The 20,725-nt window shown below is 40.3% G+C and overlaps 1 protein-coding gene across 1 annotated transcript in view; it reads right to left on the bottom strand.

Moving 5' to 3' along the window:
• Nucleotides 1-902: 902 nt before the first annotated feature.
• The window catches only part of LOC119412860 (DDB1- and CUL4-associated factor 1), a 34,437-nt gene continuing 14,614 nt past the window's right edge, over nucleotides 903-20,725 (bottom strand). The window contains exons 2-24 of the mRNA XM_037679896.1: nucleotides 19,308-19,466; nucleotides 18,727-18,906; nucleotides 17,289-17,398; nucleotides 16,918-17,017; nucleotides 16,664-16,833; nucleotides 16,399-16,523; nucleotides 16,225-16,301; nucleotides 15,719-15,883; nucleotides 15,466-15,621; nucleotides 14,409-14,811; nucleotides 14,188-14,357; nucleotides 12,056-12,333; nucleotides 11,724-11,922; nucleotides 10,250-10,332; nucleotides 10,000-10,084; nucleotides 9,097-9,330; nucleotides 8,116-8,209; nucleotides 7,920-8,024; nucleotides 7,173-7,246; nucleotides 5,922-6,008; nucleotides 5,629-5,799; nucleotides 2,870-2,954; nucleotides 903-1,071 (exon numbers count right to left, since the gene is read on the bottom strand). Of these exons, the coding sequence (XP_037535824.1) occupies nucleotides 1,013-1,071; nucleotides 2,870-2,954; nucleotides 5,629-5,799; nucleotides 5,922-6,008; nucleotides 7,173-7,246; nucleotides 7,920-8,024; nucleotides 8,116-8,209; nucleotides 9,097-9,330; nucleotides 10,000-10,084; nucleotides 10,250-10,332; nucleotides 11,724-11,922; nucleotides 12,056-12,333; nucleotides 14,188-14,357; nucleotides 14,409-14,811; nucleotides 15,466-15,621; nucleotides 15,719-15,883; nucleotides 16,225-16,301; nucleotides 16,399-16,523; nucleotides 16,664-16,833; nucleotides 16,918-17,017; nucleotides 17,289-17,398; nucleotides 18,727-18,906; nucleotides 19,308-19,466 (3,369 nt within the window). The 3' untranslated portion in view covers nucleotides 903-1,012. The remainder of the gene's footprint in view (nucleotides 1,072-2,869; nucleotides 2,955-5,628; nucleotides 5,800-5,921; nucleotides 6,009-7,172; nucleotides 7,247-7,919; nucleotides 8,025-8,115; nucleotides 8,210-9,096; nucleotides 9,331-9,999; nucleotides 10,085-10,249; nucleotides 10,333-11,723; nucleotides 11,923-12,055; nucleotides 12,334-14,187; nucleotides 14,358-14,408; nucleotides 14,812-15,465; nucleotides 15,622-15,718; nucleotides 15,884-16,224; nucleotides 16,302-16,398; nucleotides 16,524-16,663; nucleotides 16,834-16,917; nucleotides 17,018-17,288; nucleotides 17,399-18,726; nucleotides 18,907-19,307; nucleotides 19,467-20,725) is intronic.

The raw sequence follows: 20,725 nt of genomic DNA, 5'->3' as shown, positions 1-20,725 counted from the left end.
ATTTAACGAATAAAGAAAAAATGATCAAATATAAAAGTCTCGACCAACAACTTTTTCATTTATTATTTCTTTGTGACGCGTTTTATCACAATCTAATAAATCGGTTACAAAAACACCCTCGATGAAAATCCAAACACGACTTTGAAATAAGAAATGAATATAGAAACCGATAATAAATCAGATTTTCTGTTGCTCTGATGCACATTAGTTCATCCTGAAGATCACGCGCTGGGAGCTTTTATTTTCTAACAGGGGTTTGTGTATTTTAAAGGCCTAAAAACAAACGTAAGCTCCATAGTGGCCAGCAATAAAAAATAAAATAAAAAATGTAAATTCCCCCAGGAAGACAAAAAGAAAACACTTGATCCAAATGTTCAGTGTTTTTTTTAATAACTTAATTTTAATTCTCCCTTCAGAATCAAAGTAACCACAACACACTTTGCTGCGATTTGTTATTTAATTAATTTGATTTGTTGTTTTCTTCCTAAAAATAAAAAACAATCCCTGAAAAACACCTGAAAACTGTAAATGAAAAACAAGAATCCCATTCAGATGATCTCGGTCAGGACTCGCCTGCTCGTTATATAAAGTCGAGCGTTTCCTGCGTTAGACAAGAGAATATGAAAATATTCCTACACTGTAGTGACTTTGCACAGATCCAAACCAATTCCATAAAAATAAAACTATCCAAACACAAAAAGTACAATTTGGGGTAAAGATGCGCTTTAAAAATCAAACAAAATATTCTTAATATTTTACATTGCTTTGCTTAAAATGACAACAAAAAAAAAGATAATTTATATAGTTTTTAAACTATAAAAAAAAATAAAAGAGTATCATTTCTACACACACAAAAAAAAAGCTACATTTATAAATACGTAAACAAGAAGCAGAAAAAAATAACGTCTGCATTTTTTTTTTTTGTCAGAAATTTGTGGATTTTGGGATCAAATTATTCAATTAATATTCACATTGTCAGCCTGGGGCGTTTGGGGGCGGGTCTTCTGTTGCGTCATAAATACCATCCCTCGGGGAGGAGCACTTCGTCGTCACCTGATCCATCACTGAAAACTGCAACACAGTTTGAAACACGTTACACAAACAATTCTAACAATAAAAACTTTCATATTTTCTATGATTGAGACCTGCTGGATACTTTCATTATTAACAAATATGCCTGTTATCGTCCCGTATTGTCCCTTTCTCCATTAGACTATATAAAAACACGCCTTTAAACGTCTTTAAGCCAAAGGGCGCATTTTTGAACTACCGTAATTTCTGGACTATAAGCCGCTACTTGTTCACACGCTTTGAACCCGAGGCTTTTACAATGTTGCAGCTAATTTTTTATTTTTTGATGTGCTAACAAGCTTCATGCCGCCAAAACATTAAACCTCGTCCAGTGACGTCAGCAACGCGTTACTCTAATCGGACCACTTTTTTCAGTAACTCGTAATCTAACGCGTTGCTATGTCAAAATCCAGTAAACAGATTCAAGTTACTTATCCAAACTACTGTGCGTTACTATTTTTGTCATTTTTCTCTAGTGGTTAAATTTAATTTCCTCTATGCGTCTCGGGGAGTGACGTCGGGTCTATGCGACAAATCAGTCGCGTTATCGTTGTGATACGTGACACCACGCCGCGACAGAGACGTAAACAATGGAGCGAGGAGGAAAACACGCATGTTGTAGCTGGAACTAGTTTGAGTTTCTGTCAGCGAGGGACGACAATGTCAAGGTTCGTTGTGCTGTCCGTCTTCAAAAACACCACATCGAATCTGAAGAAACATTTGGAGTCGCAGCACGGGACACGCAAACGGATGGAGCAAGCCCCGACAGGTGGTTCGAAGCAGAGAGCTGCGACGGGAGGTCCCCCACCACCCGAACAACAAAAGCTTGATTTTGGTGCAAAACCAGTAAGTGAGGGAGGAAAAAAAAGTTGGTCTGACGGTTTGTAGCCGAAGAAATGCTGCACTTCAGCACGGTTGACTCGCCTTCGTTTTGTGCCCTAATGTGGTCACTCGAAATAAGTGACTCGTGCATTTAAAACGGCTCCGAGATCTGCGGGACGCAGCAGGCAGCTGCGTGACGGAGGACAGCACAAGCTTGCGCAGGAGGAAGGTGAAGATAGCCATCAGTGACTTCCTGGTAGGCTACTGCGTTTATTTATTTTATTTTTTTGTAACCGGCCATGTTACAGGCACTGTTCAGAAAAAAAAAAAGCATTTACTGTACGTATTTGTGTATGTTACCGTACGGATTTAATTAAAAGCTTAAATAATCTTCGTGTAAATAGACCTATATCCGTATCTACAAAATTATTAGTTTTTTTTTTAGGCTTATAGTCAGGTGCGCTCAATAGTCCGGAAATTATGGTACTTTATTTATCTAAAAGACGTCTGAAACATTCAGGATAGGAAAGCTTGAACAAAACAATCAAGTAAAAGTTCAGTTTAAATTTCTCCTGCCGTTTCTTCACCTCTGCTTCGACTTTTACACAAGCTTTGATGTTTTTAACTTTGATAACTTGTCTGACTTCGACTGTCGTTCAAACAAAAAAAATAATTAACAGAGAAGTTGAATAATTAAAAAAAAAAAATGTGTTTAAAGAGCAGCATAACAATTAAAGCACAATAATAAAGCTGTAATGTTAAAGTCAGCTACCCAATCTATAATTCTTATTGTACGGGAGGTTAAAACACTAAAACACTGCCTGAAATAAAACTACTGGCAAGTTAAACTTAATTAAATATAATTATTTAGTAAAAGACATGAAACCCGTTTAAAAACAACCTCTATAAAATAACATAAACTTATGTTTTCACCATTAGTTTAGTGCAACAAGCCAATAAAACTTGAGTAACTTACAATTACTCGGTCCTCCATCTGAATCTTCAGAGTCATCTTCATCATCACTGTCTTCGCTGCTGCTGCTCCCAAGAAGATCTGCAATCTGGAGAGGAAAACAGACTTAATGGATATTTTTTTTTAAATAACAATAAATAAATGCGACTATACTTTACGAACAGAACTTTTCCAACGCCAGCTGTGGACCTATGGCTACTTATCTCAAGTAACAAGTGAGAGAGCACGTGTCAGCCATGTTTCGTTACAACACTGAGTGAAAGTGCAGACGCTTCAGCTGCAGCTCGAAAACGTTCAACCATGTGACAAAAGTAATTCCAGTAGTCGCTCGTTACTTCACAGTTCAACTTTCAGGGACCCGCTCTTGTGCGTTTTTTCAAAGTAAGATTGGACATGACACAACTGGTTGACTGATGGATGAGTTGCACAAGTGGCATGGATTGTTTAAAATAAATTATTTTTAATTATTTAGCACCTCCTGCACCTGTGTGCGGCCCACAGGTGCAGGGAGAAGCTCCCTCCTGCAGCGATGTGGTCATGATCTCCGCTCTCTGCCACGCCTACTTCTCCGCTGCAATCACACTCGTGCTCATCGCTCCCATTCTCCCTCCTTCTGTGTAAATAATCAAATTAAATCTAAATACTGTACTGTAATAGTGTAAATAAATATTTTTGTTAATAAAAGTGAACAAAAATATTTCTTTAAATTTTTTTATAAGGAGGAGAAAGTCAGCTGTCACTCAAAGAGCTTGATCACCAGTGGAGAATCTGACTATACTACTACTATACTATTACTACTATTATACTACTACTTTTACTACTACTATTATACTACTACTACTACTACTACTACTACTACTATATTACTACTACTATACTACTACTACTATTATACTACTACTACTACTATATTACTACTACTATACTACTACTACTACTACTATACTACTACTATACTACTACTACTACTACTATACTACTACTACTACTATATTACTACTACTACTATACTACTACTACTACTATATTACTACTACTATACTACTACTACTATAATACTACTACTATATAACTACTACTACTACTATAATACTAATACTATACTACTACTACTACTACTATAATACTACTACTATACTACTACTACTACTACTCCTATACTACTACGACTACTATAATACTATTACTACTACTACTATTAATACTACTATACTACTACTACTACTACTACTACTATAATACTACTACTATACTACTACTACTACAATACTACTACTATACTACTACTACTATAATACTATTACTATTACTACTATTAATACTACTATACTACTACTACTACTATAATACTACTACTATAATACTACTACTATACTACTACTACTACTATACTACTACTACTACTACTACTACTATAATACTATTACTACTACTATTATTAATACTACTATACTACTACTACTACTACTATAATACTACTACTATACTACTACTACAATACTACTACTATACTACTACTACTATAATACTACTACTAATATAATACTATTACTACTACTACTATTAATACTACTATACTACTACTACTACTACTACAATAATACTACTACTATAATACTACTACTATACTACTACTACTACTATACTACTACTACTACTACTATAATACTATTACTACTACTACCATTAATACTACTATACTACTACTACTACTACTACTACTACTATAATACTACTACTATACTACTACTACAATACTACTACTATACTACTACTACTATACTACTACTACTATAATACTACTACTATACTACTACTACTATACTACTACTACTACTTGTGTACATAATTTTCATGTACCACATGAGATGGTAATGACAATAAAGTTTACTTGAACCTAGACTACTGTATCCTTAATTTGTGGATTTTCACTTATCGCGGGGGAGGGGTGGACCCTAACACCTGCGATAAACGAGGGACTACTGTATTACCATACATGGAAAGTCACCCAAATATAAGAATCTGTTATTTATTGTATTTAATACTAAAATTTGTCCAAACCTTTGACTTATTAATACTTTACGTGGCTCTCTGTACTGAAGTGGAGCAGTTCAGACCTGTATCATTTCAATAAGTTTATGTAAATGCAAATGGGACAATATTTTTAAGCTTCCCGTCAAAAAATGTTGCAGAAAAGCACAGTTCATGAAACAGACACCTCCGGTAGTCATAAAGTCAATAAAGAGCTGTGTTCATCTCATGAATATACTGCATTTCATTCATGTCACTAAATAATCAAGATATACTGCATTAATGTTTAGGCACAGGAACACCGTGCAGAAGTCAAAGCTGAAACTGTAAGAGCGCCCCCTGCAGGCTGGCTGCAGTCACAGTTTTAGTCTACTTAAATCAACGGGAGACTCGTCTATTAAAAGATAAAAAATGGACCTCAGATAATTATTTCCAGGTGGCTTCTGTTGATGCACATGTTTTTTTTTCCTTGCAGCTGTATGTTCAAATATTCTTGTTTCTCTCTTTTTTGGGGCTTAAAAAAAAACCCCACCTCAACAGTGTATCTGGTTTAAAAAACAAATCATGGCAGCGTCTGTAAATGTTTCTTCCTTCGTATTTATAAGAATGCATAAAATAAACTCATCCTCGCCAAGATGAGACAAAAACTGTCCATCAGGTTTTTCTACTTTGGATTCATTTTACTTTTCACATCCACAATAAAACGTTCTGTGTTTGGTAAAATCAGATACCTCTTCGGCCGCAGGCGAGGTAGCGCTGTCCCGGTTCTCCTGCTCTTCATTTTCCCGTTCCTCGATATCCGCAAGTTCCTGAATGAGAGGTTCTATATCGAGAACATCATCATCATCGTCGTCATCATCATCTGTGTCGGAGGAATCATTGTCATCCTGATCTTCGTCATCCTGGAAGAACACAGAATACACCGAAGACTAAATATTCACAACCAAACACCCGAACAAGCTTGGACCTGAGCGGTTCTGGGCAGGTTAGGCAACGTTTGATTACATTTCAGAATAAATCTCACCTGATCATCATCCCCCTCCTCTGCCAATTTATGTCGCCCCACTTCATAAAGTCGACAGACCGTGTCCAAGCTTACCGAGTCCTGGTTCTGCAGAGGATCAGGAAGGGAGAGCATCAGTTATGCATTATCATGTTTCATAATGGAAGAAACTCACTTCCAGTACAGTAGTCCCTCGCTCTTTCGCGGTTTTTCAAAGTATGATTGTACACAAGAAAAAGAAAAAAAATATTGTGCACGACACACAACTGCCAATTTTAATATTACTCGCATGATTGGGACAGCACGGGATACAGCATAAAGTTAAAGAAAAAATACTTTGGACAGGCGCTGACATTTTGTAGTTTTCTCTCACTAAGCCTACAGTGTATCGCCACTCAAAAGGACTACATTTCCCAGAAGCCCCAACAGTGCTTCCGGCTGGTGCATTCTGCTGAAATGGAGGGAAAGTTTTCATCCGATCCGAAAAAATTGGGTCTTTATTCATGGTGACTTCGGCGCTCAGTGAATGCAGAGAGCTGAACGGAACAAACCGGGAACTGGACCAGAACCAGACTTCCAGCCTCATAGGTCAATCGGAGTGCTGCTTGCCGGCCCAGGGAGCCTCTCGAGCGGGGAGGCATTGCTTGGAGGTCCAGTGTTTTCTCCGGTGCTCACCCGGACTTTTTTCATCTGGATTTGGACTCGAACGGGACCAATGTGTGATTTTGTGCTGGCTATCTGAAGGTCCGGCGCTCCCTAAAAGCGTCTTGGTGCTCAAGGGCTGCAGAGAGCCGGTCAGAACCGGACCAGAACCGGACCTCCAACTGGTTAGTACCCATATACATTTTTGCAGTACGTAGCTACTACAGTACATATACGTATGGTGTTAAAATAATGCAGGTTTAAGCGTTTAGAACATTGCAAGATTGTGGGAAAAGTTTCTATAGCCTTAAAACATATAAAATTACTAAAATAAATACAACGTTCCTACTTTGCAGTTTTTCACTTAATGCGATGGAGTCCGGAAAATAACCCCCCGCGATAAACAAGGGACTAAAGTAATAAAAAATGTCAACGATATTTACACATTTATGTGATGTGATGATATAAGGTGAAATAAAAACTACATATTGTATTTTATCTGATTTATTTAGAAACTGAACTTTGAGTTCAAATCATTTATGCGTCAGATGAGCCGAGAAGAATCACCATTAAAACTAAAAGATAAGACAAACTCTAATATGATAAAAAAAAAAAATAAACAGAAGGTACCTCTATAACAGCCAGGTAGCAGTCCTTGGTATCAGTACACAGATCAAAGATGTTCCTCTTTACGTCCACCGTGGCTGTTTAAAACCAAACGATACACAAGAAACGTATTTACAAGCTAAAGCAAAAGGTGAAACAAAAAGAATCTCCCCTCAGGAGCATAAAACAAATAAACCTGGGACACAGAAACAAAAAGGAGCTTGGCATTTTATTGCTTCTGTAGCAGCATAAGATTTAAAAGTTCAAAAAATATCTGTCATCTATAGGCTGTTTAGATGAGTCAGCATCTGAAAAGATTTTTTTTTATTCAGACGTTGCTCTGCTGCTTGTGGGGTCACGTCGGTTCAGTAGGTCCTACAGTAGGACTCAGAACTGAATGGGTTCAGACTAAATGTGGACTAAAAACAGTGATCTGAAGGATAAATGTCTTCAATGAACATTGAAGGAATCAAGACCCGTATTTGGCACAATCAGATCATAATCAGACAGATTTTTAAAAAATGTAAACATGTCTGAACAACCTCTAAGACTTATGAGAGACCAGATGTTTGTTAATGCAGCAGTAAACATTTCCAGGTCCAGGTGGAGGTTGAATTGTGTTTGGACTGCCACCACAGCACCAGGCTAAGGGACTGATGATGAAACATTCAATTATTCTAAATCTAATAAATAAAAAAAACAGTAAACAAATGAAAAGGTGAACATGAATTATATTTACCAAATTACAATCTAAAGTAAAAAATAACGTACCAATAGGCTCGTAGTCTGTAGCATCGAAGGTTCTGAAGGACGAACCAAAAGGACTCTTCATCTGCTGGTCCATAACATCCACCTCATCGTCAGCCTGCAGCATTGCTGTGAATCATGAACCAGAAGAACAGCCGTGACATGTAGCACACCGGCAATCACATCCATCACTGCTGATAGAAGACACGGTGACCCGTACCTCCATACATTATGGTGCCGTTGCTGTTGAAGACCACCCTGCACTGGTCCAGGGCAGGGACCGTGTGCAGGAGGTGGAAGGTCCTTAGATCCCACTGAGACCTGCTGTCAAGGCCAACAACAAACTAAATTTATGTAACTTTTGTTTGTGTGAATGTTTATGAAGCATTCACTCTATCGTGATCCAGTTTTCTTCCATACTTTGTTCAGCACTATTCTCGTTCTGCAGTTTTTGAGCTATTTGAACAAATCTTATATCAAAACGTTCAGCTCATTCAGAGCAATCCTGCTATGACATAATTAGCCTTTTCTGCCACCCCCCCCCCCCCCCCCATATAAAATGAATTGATTTCATTCAGCCTAATTGGACAAACGTTATTTCTGCTTTTTTCTGCTAATTTAAGCTTGTTCTACCCTTTCAGCTACCTTTTTGGCATTTCTGTAGCCAATTTCAGCTGTTTTCAGACAATTTCAAGTTTTTTGTGGTAATTTCTGCTACTTTCAGCCTAATTAACTTCTTTATACTAATTTCAGCTTGTTATGCTCCTTTCAGATTTTTTTTTTGCTAGTTTAATTTTTTTCTGCTCTTTTAGCTACTATTTAGCAGTTTTATGCTAATTTTTGCTCATTTCAGCTCTTTCCACTTCCTTCTGATAGTTTAAGCTTCTTTCTGCATTTTCAGCTACTTTTCAGCTATTTCTTTTTGTGCTAATTTCAACTTTTTTTTAGCTAATTTCCTAATTTTTGTGCTCAGTTCTGCTCATTTATACCAAATTCAGCAAATATGTGTTCTTTCTGCTTTATTCTGCTTATTTAGGCTTGTTCTTCCATTTCAGCTACATTTCAGCATGTTTTTTAAGTACAATTTCAGCTGTTTCTTCTGCAGTAAGCATTCACACTGCATTTTCACAGGAAATGCATGTTCTCTAGTTATTTGTAGAACAGTAACATTTGTTTTAAAGCAGTTGGGATGAGAGGATACAATCTCAGTGTTGATGATGACCTCCAGGCCGTTCGGATGGAAAACTCCGCTGATGTTCATGTTGAACTTGTCGAACTTATGAATGGCTTGTGACCCGCGCACATCCCACAGCACCCCGTCATTTAGCACCAGGTCATCCGTGGGGTTAAACGTGGCACAGTTCCTCTTGTAATTGTTGGCCAGGGTGAGGTCATTTAGAGTCAGAGTCTTCTGACCGGTCTGGATGTCGTAGATCTACAACACAAGAGAGAAACCTGTAACGCTGACCAGAATCTCTGAACACAAGATAAAACATCTGACGTGATAAAACATTGGGGGAGTGGTGACGCAGAGGTTAGAGAAGATGGGCCTGTGATCGGAAAGTTGCAGGTTCAACTCTCGGTACCGTTAACATCAAAATGTGGGTAGAAAAGGTGAAACACCCACACCTGCCTCCACCCTCATTTGCCCCACTCTGGGCCCTCAACCCCCACCATCTGCTCCCTAAACAGGTCTCTCTTGAAAATGAGTTCTCATGGCTCAATGAGACTACCTGAATAAATAAAAGATAAATGAAAATAAATAAAAAATTGAAAACGTAAAATGACTAAAGTGACATTCTGACACAAAAAAGGAAAGAGGATAAAAAAAATACGACCTAATCTGCTGTACACCAGGCACTATAAGCTCAAGTACAATGAACTGTTGCAAAACAAACAAACAAAAACACATTTAGGGAGTGCTAATAAACAAATGCAGAGTATAAAACTTTTTGCAATGGCAAAAGCAATAACCTTGGAAAGTGTTAAACTCCTCAACAGCAATCAAAAACAAGAAAGAAGTTACAGAATTTTAAATAATAGAAGTAAATTTAGTTAACAAAATAATTCAAGACACTGACATCGAGTCGTGTTGTTTACGTACATGAGCAACTTGGTCTTTTGTGCCGATGACTCTGTCCTGAGAGAGTTTGCTGAACTCAACATAGTGATCATCCATAAAGGAGCTCCTGGGGACAAAAAAAAAGAAACAATAAATGAACACAACGTCTCTTTCAGTGTTTCCCCTCGATTACTGACCTTAGTCAGGGCGCTCGGAGCACCCTCCAGGGAAAACACTGCCTCTGTATGGTTACTGTGGCTTAAGATTACAGTGGTGATAAAAAGTGCTTTACTTCATGCTAAAGACGTCTTCCATACTCCAGAGAGCTGACAGCGGGACACTCCAGGAGGCAGAGGTTAGAAGCAGTTTGCCATTCTGAGAAACACAAACAAAAAGTGAATGTGTATAAAACATTATTCAAGAAAATACTGGACAAAAGACAGAGTACACATGGAACAACTTATACAGCTAACTTACAACTAGTTCTTACAACATTTCACTTTTTCATTCTACAGTAGTCCCTCGCTACTTCGTGGTTCTTTCTCGCTCTATCGCGGTTTGTGGACGTACAGTCCATAGTATTGTAGAACAAAAAAAACAAAACATAAAAATTGTACAGTACATGTCAACTTTAATATTACTCACGTGATTGGGACAGTACTGGATACAGAACTGTACAGTAAAAAGTTAACGAAAAAATAATATCCTTCAGACAGGCGCTGCCGTTTTGTAGTTTTCTCTCTGTAAGCTTCCACTGTATTCCCACTCATAAAGACTACATTTCCCAAAAGGCAACAGGGACCTGCCAAGAAGCCCCGTTTTCCGTCTGAAAAACCAGAGGTAAAGTTTTGAAGTTCTGATCGGCGCCCAGCGGATGCAGAGAAGCCGCACTGAGCCCACCTGAACCAGACCAGAACCGGGGCAGAACCAGACCCATCGGTGAAGCTTGAGAGCTGGTAGTCGGCCCACAAGCTCCGGAGCCGTTTCTGTAGCCCATCGGGACTGTTTAAATCCAGACTTGGACTCAAATCGACCACCTCCGGTCTGCACTGGCCAACCGAAGAACCCACCCCCTCCAATGTGTTTTGGCGCTCAAGAGCTACACTGAACCGGACCAGAACCGGACCTCCAGACTCAGCTGTGAACCTAAGAACTCCGAGCCAGCCCACGAGGACCTCTGAGCGCAGACACGCTGGTAAGTAGAATTTATCAGCTACATATAAGTATGTTGTTAAAATCAGTAGGATTAAGAGTTCACAACATTGATTGTGAGCTTCATCGCTGCAGGGTGCGTCTGCAGAAACGGAACAGAGTTGGACCAGAACCGAGAACCGCTCCTGTCCTGCAGAACTCAGAAAGTAAAATTTAGTAGCTACACATACAGTACTGTATGTTTGTTGTTAAAGTGACGTAGGTTTAAGAGTTTAGAACATTGCAAAAGTGTGGGAAGGGTTTCTAAAGCCTTAACATATATATAAATACTAAAATAAATATAACATTGCTTCTTGGCAGAATTTCACTTACTGCGGGGGATGGGGGTGGACCAGGGACCATAGATATATGTAGATAATACTACGGTAATATCATTACTATTGTTTATTATTAATTTTCTACATTAACAATTTGCATTACAAAACGTAAACAAATCAGAAGAAACCCTGACATTAGGCAGTGAACCCTGACAATGGAGAGGCTATGTTTACATTAAAATTAACTCAAAGCGCCACTTTTTAAACGCGTTTAAATGTTTGTGTGCGTTCAGATACCCTGGAGGGCTCGAGGTGTGTGATGGCGGATGTGTGGCAGGTGTAGCTGGCCTCCTCCTGTCCAGAGAAGATGTTGTAGAGCTTGAGGTGACCAGAGACCGTTCCCAGCATCAGGAAACGCTCGCGGGCTGAGAAGGCACAGCACGTGAAGCTGCTCTCGTCTCCATCGCCCTCGTGGAAGACAGATATGGGACGAAACCTTGACGCAGGAAGACCAAAATAAATACAACAAGCAAAGAGAAAGACAAGGTCCAAAAGTTTATTACAGACTCCAGACATGATTTAGTTTAAGGTGCATCTTAAATAATCTGAATTTAGAGGTTGTTTATTACCTGCTAAATATCAGATGTCTGTCCAGACACCCTCTGTCCACACCGCCGTACTTTGGATACAACACCCTGCTCCCCAGGCGGGTCGTGAAATTGGATGGTGCCTGGCGCCTCTGCTTGGGCTCCGGGCAGCGGTGAGGGGTGAAAAGGGAAAAGGGGGGGCAGGTGGTGACAGGATTGCGGCAGCGGGCGTGTTGTTCCCTCAGATACTCGGTGATGATGCTGTCCAAGGTGGGTGGGGAGGGCACGTGGAGCTCCAGCTGTTTTTTCATAGCTGGAGTCTGATCAAGAGGAAAGGAGATGAAGCCGTTAGTTCCTCGTCAAGTTGGTTATAATTTATAAAGTATTTGTTTTCCTTCTGCGTACTTTGTGCCATTTTAGCCATTCTTACTCTATATCCAAACTTTCATCTTGATCAGGAATAGTGTGATAAGTATTTGTAAATTTTATATATTTTTTAAACCATTTACTTTTATTGACGCAACTTTCAACACTTTGACAGCTTTTCAAATCCTTCAGAAAACATTTTTATTCGAGATCTACTTCAAACATATTTGCTCTATTTTAATTTTTTATCTTTTCATGCTGATTTCACTTACAACATGTGCCACATTGGATAGTTTAAAATAAGAGTGCACGCCGGACAATTTATCGGCCCCGATTTCCTTAATTTTGAGAGATCGGCCAATACTTTCATGAGAAACCTATTTTACAGATTTTTTTGTAGTTTTAACAACAATTATCTAAACTTCATTTATATTTCAGAGCACTACCTCATGGCCAGTTAAAACAAGTTTGTATTGTTTCTAGGATATTGTTAAAGGGTATGTTTTTTCAATAAAATAAGATTAGAAAATTGAAAGTGCATTGTGACCTTATAACACCGGACAGTGTTGCTAGGCCTGTCGCAACAAACAATAAATCAATTAATCGCATGATAAATGAAAATTATCAACCTCATTTTCATTTATCAGCTTTATCGTTTCTTCGTGTCTCTCTCTTTCTACCGAAGACACCGGAACTCCGGTGCTCTTCACTGACCCTTCCCTTTCTCTTTTGCTCTTTTCTTTGAAATCCGTTTTAACGATCCAAAATCGCGTTATTGGATCGTTAAAAGCAGCTAAGCTGAGAAGTTAAGCTACGAGCTAAGCTTAAGATTTTTTATTAAAAGCTTTGTGTGAAAAATGCTATGCTAAAGAGCTCAAACCACACGAGTGTCCACCATTTTGAGAACCAAAGAGAGACAGCCCATGTCACGTCAAGGGGCCTCCCTCCCATTTTTCTTAAGGAGACACGCTGCTCGCTCCCTCACTATCCATCCTTCGGTTCAAACACTCATACTGCCATCTGGTGATCAAAAAAGGTAATACGTGCAAAACAAATTAAACATTTCTTCTTAAATTTGACAATAATTACTATTTATTGTCAAATTTCAAACAATATTATTGTTTATCTCAATAATTTCTGAGACAATTAATCGCCCAGCAACAATTGTTATCGTGACAGGCCTAAGTGTCGCTTATAAAACAAAATCGTATCGTCCAAAATCGGAATTGGCAGATCAGGCTTTTAAGAGATCGGTGATCGGCCAGAAAACTGCCATCGGTGCACCCCTAGTTTAAAATGTTTTTACTGGACATGAAATTTGCCAGGGGCAGCATGGTGGCGCAACTGGTAGAGCTGCTGCCTCTCAGCAAGCAGGTCCCTGGGTCAAATCCCGGTCCGGGGGCCTTTCTGGGTGGAGTTTGCATGTTCTCTCCGTGCATGCGTGGGTTTTCTCCTGGTACTCCAGTTTCCTCCCACAGACCAAAAACATGCATGTTAGGCTGATTGGTAACTCTAAATTGGCTCTAGGTGTGAGTGAGAGAGTGAATGGTTGTTTGTCTCCGTGTGTCCATGTGATGGACTGAAGACCTGTCCAGGGTGACCCCCGCCTCTAGTACAGTGATGGCTGGACATGGGCACCAGTGACCCCCACGACTCGAAAAGGAAGAAGCGAGTAAAGATAATGGATGGATGGATGAAATTTGCCCAAATCTTCACAGAATCATAACAATATACTAGAGCTGATGACATTTAAATTGTCCAAACGATATAAGTATTCCATTATTTATACAAGAAGAAGAATCACTAACCTGTATGAAAGCGCCGTGGTCAGACTTCTGTTTTAGTGCACGAAGCTTCTTCCCTGAGTTGTAGTTGGCTGCTGGGCGATCGCGTGAGAACAAAATCCGTCCGACAGGACGTGAGCCCTGTCCGTTAGGTGCGGGATGAGGAGGAGTCATCAGGACAGCTGAGGTAGAAGCTGAAGAGCCCGACGAGTGAGGAATGACAAGGGCTCGAGGTGCTGAAGCACCTGAGGACACAGGAGAAGTCCCAGGGTGGCCGGCAACACGAGCTCCGATCCCGCTGGATAACCGACAAGTCCTGGGTACGGAAGTGGATGGAAGAGGGGTGACGTAGGAGACGGAGTTGGGGCAGAGGGGTGCTGTGGGTAAATTTGCTTCTTTAACGAGGGTATTTGCTGTGTCGTGGAGCCCTTTGGCCACAAGGTGGTTCCTGATCAGAATGAGGAGTTCCTTCTCGGAAAAGGTAATGCGTGACTGAGCAACCACGTTAGCCTTCTGCAAACGAGCCAGAGAAACATCAGTTCCCATGAGGAGAGGCTTGCCCGACACTCGCTTGGTCAGCTCAGCAGCATAGTGGCAGAAGCGGACGTGCTCGCTTCGTTTGTCCTGCAGCACCGGCTCTTTCATCAGCTGGGGGGGGGGACAAAAGCATAATCATTTATGTGTCGACATAATTATGGTGAAACTTGTACATGGACCAAAACACACACCTAGAGGTTACCCAACTCCCCTTCAGTATACCGAGTACATGACCTTAGTAGACGTACACGGTGTATTGTGTACATGACCTTAGTAGAAGTGTAAGTAGAAGTATTCAAATTCAAGGTCAAGTTCAAGTAGGTTTTATTATCATTCGCATCACATGTGGTACATGAGGTGGAACGAAATAACAATTACACACAAAAATAGCAAAAATATAAACTATTAAAAAAGAAATTCTACACAAGGATCTAAGCTACATGCTAAATAATAATAAAGTAAAATAATAAGGTGTATTAAACAGCAGCCTGAACATGAGTCTGGTGTGAGCAGATGGGTATGAATACAGCACCTGATGGTAAGAAATCAGCAGCACAGATAAAGTGACAAATCTCAAATTAAAGTGGCATTACAGCGATTTTCCTGGTTAGAGATTCATGAGTCTAGCAGCTTCAGGGTAGAAGCTGTTCCTCAGTCTAGTGGTTCTACACTTAATGCTCCTCAACCTCCTGCCTGAGGGGAGCGGGACAAAAAGTGTGTGTGCAGGGTGAGTGGGGCGGTTCAGATTGACCATCTTGTGCTCACCTGTTGAATTTGACCGCTGGCGAAAAGCGGCAACTTGCTGATGATCTGCCTGATGGCGGAACTGCGAGAGAGTCCGACCAGGGCCTTGCAAGTCAAAGCACGGATCAGGTCTGCATCTGTGATGGGCATCTTCACCGAAAGCAGAGACAGAAGCACCTGAAGGACACAAGAGGTGCAGAAACACATGACGTCCAGAAGAATAGGACAAGTTTGTTCTCGCCTCGTAGAAAACATGTTTTTTTAAACTGCTTACCTTTATACCGTTATTGTTCTGCACCACCTGCCACATGTGGGCCAGCACCCTGTTGTGAGTGGTGGGGGGCTCCTGGTGGCGGAGAGACTGCCTGACAGGGGTAACGGCAAAAGCACCAACAGTGTTCAGGCTTTTTTCTGGGGCGCACACACAATTTAGTATCACCTGGAGCAAAAAGGGGGGCGAAACGAGAGAGGTTGTTAAAAAAACTAAGAATCTGAATCGAACTGTTGCAAAAACTGACGTTTGCTGTTTTATCCAATTTGTTTATTATCTAAATTAATTTATCCTGAAGGTTTCCTGAACGGATAATTCTAAGACTAAATAAAATAAATGAAAGAGAAGTTCTACCATTCAGAACCAGTGTAGATAATTCACAAGGACTGAGAATAAACAGCTACAGCGGCCATTTTGTAAAGCTGAAATCTAAAGGCTCACACGCTGATGGTGCCACAGCAGACTGCAAAACTTTTACCACGGCAGCAAGGTTTAAACTATTTGCTTACTTGTAGTGCTGACTTTTGAATCTCGGCATCATTAACAAACACGTCGCCCTCGGCAACACCCAAAATGATGCTCATACCTGCAGCAGAAAGACAAACGGTGAAATACGTAGCTCCTAAACTCTTTAAACTGCACATTTGTCTGAAAATTGAAGTAGAAAGCAGAAAGTTCCTGACCTACTGTGGAAACAGATGACCTGTTTTCATCCAGAACCTCTATAGTGTCCGCCAGCACCATCTGGACTTTAGGAACTGCTGTCAAGATGGCCAGGATGTCCAGAGCAAAGCGCGCTATGTCGCTCCTTCATAAAAAAACAGAGAAATTTAAAAAAAAGGGAGACAAAGATGGAATAATTATTAAAAAAACATAAAAAGAACAGCGAACAAAAATGTTTAGTTTTTCCAGTTCTGTCAGTTCTCATAATGCTGCCAATAAGATTACCTGCCGATGTACGTCTTCCAGTCGGCAGCTGTGGATATGAGCTGCAGCATTAAAGGAACGCAGGACAACTTGTAGAAAACTTCAACTGGTTCCCAGTGGAGATGAGGAGGTCCATACTCGATAAGAAACTCCGTCATCTCAATTACTTGCTCTTTGGTGTATAAACAACTCTGGAAACAAGGAGCCACGTGCATGGTTTAATTAAAAACTGTGTTTTTAAGATATAAAAGTGCATATATGACAAAACTTCATACCTTGTACGGTGGCTGGTGAGGAACAACGGAGCCACTGTCTGAGTTGTGCAGAGACTGTTTCACCTGCTCAGTCTTCAGTCCAAGATGAGCCTCAAAGTACCTTCGCAAGTAAATCCATAAAACAGTTGATGCTTAGTGCAGTTTTTATATTTAACTTTATCACAAAGCTTCAGGTAAAACAAGCAGGTGTAGGAACAGAGGACGCCTACAGTGTTCACATGCTTGATCACTCCTGGTGCAAACGTTAAAACTGAAAATAAAACGTGCATTTGTTCCGAAAGGTTTGGTTGCATTGGACATGTCAAAAACATAAAATGTTCCTGACTTGGTATTCATTTATAAACAGTTTTTTAATTCGTCTATGGTTCTACCTGCGTATCGCCATGCAGGTGTGTCTGATGGTCTGTCGGCTGGAGAAGACCTGGTCATCGCTCATTACGGGCGCCTCGTTTTCTGTGTTTAGGATCGCCAAAGTAGTGATCTACATGGAGAAAGAAGGTGTCAATAAAAAACACAAAGGTTTTAATTTGACATGTTGGAGAACGCACTTTGACAATACACTTACTAAAACAAAGTTTTCCTTTTATATTCATTACCATTTATTTTTCTCTAAAAGTCCTTACAGAGAAAAATATTTAAAGTATAAATTTTTAATAGTCAGAGTTTTTTGAACATGAAAACTAATTTTACATTAAGTAAAAATAATAATAATAATAATAATACATTTTATTTGTATAGCGCTTTTCTAAATACTCAGACGCTTTACATGAGTAAAAAATAAATAAATAAATCAAATCAACAATGCATAACACGTAAAAACAAGGTAAAACATTTAAAAAAGGCAAATTTAATAAGAATTTTTATGATATATGTCTCAAAATATAGAATCAAAGAAACAAATTACAAAAAAGAAGTAAGCAAATATGGATTTACTAAATGTCCAAAACGAGGACCAACAAAAATCACTGCTGATAGACCCTTATAATTATAATAAATATTTACAAAACATGTTTACATTCCAGAATAAACAGGTTGTGCACAAAAGTCAAACATTATGCCCATAATTTGCATTAAACCCACACAAAGTATTGCTTTTGAACCTTTTATGTCTCAAAGCCACATTTAACTTCTAGCTGGTCTATTGCGAATTGTTACTTGGAGCTAATGTTTTGCTACTTTCAACATTTTGCTCTGTTTGGCTTCTAGCTACACTTTTGCTTTTTTTTTTTTTTTAGCTGTAAGCTAGTGTTAGTGCTAGTGGGGTGTGGTGGCGCAGAGGTTAGAGAAGGTGAGCCTGTGATCGGAAGATTGGCGGTTCAACTCCCGGTACTGACGTAAAAAAAACATGGGTGGGATTGGTGAAGCACCCACACCTGTCTCCACCCTCATTTGCCCCACTCTGGGCCCTTGAGCAAGGCCCTTACCCTCAATCAACTGCTCCCCCGAGCGCCCTAGACGGCAGCTCTCTGCTCCACACAGAGGACTGTGGCAGCTCGGTGGTCTGTGGTTGAGTCAGGAAGGGCAGCCGGCGTAAAAATAATTGCCAAGTCTTCGTGTGACTTAGTTCGCTGTGGTGACCTCTGAAGAAGGGAGCAGCCAAAAAAAAAAAAAAAAAAAAAGCTAGTGTTTTACTCCTTTTAGCTAGTATTTGGCTTCTTTAAGATTTTCCAACTCGGTAATTTCAGGAGTCATTCAGTGTTATCACAGAAAATGCAGTTTCTCTCATTATTCAATATTTTGCTCACTATCCCGTCCTTTTTGAATGATAAAAACTGCAACGAAACAGAAAATGTACGGTTTTGTACTAACCAGATTGACTAGTCTGCGCAGGCCGTCCTGCTGATCAAAGAGCTCCAACACGGCCCTGAAGGAAAATGAAATGGAGAAAAAAATGGTGGCGTGGCAGACGCCCGACGTGTGGGACGACTCCAGCAACCACAGGGCGTAGGACACCAGATCTGACAGCACGCTTTCTGGGAGAAGGCACACCTGTAAGCAAACACAGCACAAAGAGCAAAAAGATGGTGAAGTTCACCACAAACCCCCTGGTCCTCGACACTCCAACATCCCAACACAAAATCTAACAGTTTATCAAACTGATCAAATCAGTTCAGCTTAGAATTGCTCCAAACGTCCACATAAGCTGCCAGTCATGGATCTTCAGACGTACGTTCTAGAGCCCGACCGATATATCGGTAGGGCCGATATAGGCATTTGGGGACGTATCGGTATCTGTGATAATTGTTTCATTATACATCAATATAAATACTTATAATTTTAGCCTTCCCCTCCCAATAAAGATATCGGTGATAGCCAAAATTTCCATATCGTTCAGGCTCTAGTACGTTACTTCAACAAGACGTGTAGATATGGGCGCATATATACTGTACCCTCTCCATCGTGTCCAGGTTGTAGGCCAGGTAGTAGAGGCAGAGAGACACGCCCGTCGCCGCCATTGAAGGCCTCGGGATCTCCAGAAGTTTCTGCACTCCCCCATGAGAAATAAACTCTGCTGCAAACTTTTTATGAGGGAGCAACGCAGAGAGAAACTGAGGACAGGACGCACAAACAAAACAGACATTAAGGATCATAGTTATTAACAAAACAACTTATTTCACATGAGGAATATCATTTTCAGCTGAAACAACCGTTATTATAATTATAATATTGCAACGTTCATGCAGCAGGAAGACTGTTTGGGGTCAAGTGCTTAAACGGTGATTTGTTCAGTGTGTTCCAGCAATGTTCACTCAAGTCATCTGGACCGTCCTGGATTATTGAGCATGGACTTTTGTGTTCAGTGTATTGTTTTGCAATATTAGTGACTAGCGTAGCATATATCTTAGATCTTTTAGCGTACTGTTCGGCGTTCGTTTAGCATATTTCTTAGTAGGGCTGGGCCATATCATATCGTTCACGATAATACCGTTAAAAAAGCTTAACCGAGAAAATAAATGATATCACAATATGCTAATTTCATGATGTAAATACATCAGTGTTTCCCCTTATGCAAGCGGGGCGCCCCGCTCCGTTAAAAGAACCCAGCGCGCCGAACTACTGAACCGAATTGCTCAACCCCCCATCCACCTGTCGGTACTGGCCTAAGGCTAATTAGCTGCGCGTGATACTAGCTAGCTAAAACGCTAAAAACAAACAACGCGTGGCTCAGCTGTGTTTCTCCACCCAGCTCTAAACTGTAGGTACAGACAGTCCACAGCTCAGTTATCTCTCCCTTACTCCCACCCCGCTCGTCAGTACAAGCATAGCTCAGCTTTTTCTCTCCCCCCACCCCGCTCTGCTGCCGGTGCGGGCACAGCTCAGCTGCGTCACCCCCGCTCTAAACTGCCGGTACAAGCACGCGCAGCTCAACTGTCTCTTAGTTTCACACTCCATGAACCAAGAACAGAGTCAGGTGATGAAAGACAGAGCATCAGAGAAATTAATCATTCCTACAGGAACAGAGGAAGATGAAACACCAACAAGCTTCAGACTGAAACACCAACAACTTCAGGCTGAAACACCAACAACTTCAGGCTGAAACACAAACAACTTCAGGCTGAAACACCAACAACTTCAGGCTGAAACACCAACGAGCTTCAGGCTAAAACACCAACAAGTTTCAGGCTGAAACACCAACAAGCTTCAGGCTGAAACACCGACAAGCTTCAGGCTGAAACACCATCAAGCTTCAGGCTGAAACACCAACAAGCTTCAGGCTGAAACACCAACCACTTCAGGCTGAAACACCAACAAGCTTCAGACTGAAACACCAACAAGCTTCAGGCTGAAACACCAACAAGCTTCAGGC

Source organism: Nematolebias whitei, chromosome 7 (assembly GCF_014905685.2).
Source record: "Nematolebias whitei isolate Nwh7 chromosome 7, NemWhi1, whole genome shotgun sequence".
Lineage (NCBI taxonomy): Eukaryota > Metazoa > Chordata > Actinopteri > Cyprinodontiformes > Rivulidae > Nematolebias > Nematolebias whitei.
The sequence above is the reverse complement of the archived record's forward strand: the minus strand, read 5'-3'. Positions and strand labels throughout refer to the sequence as shown.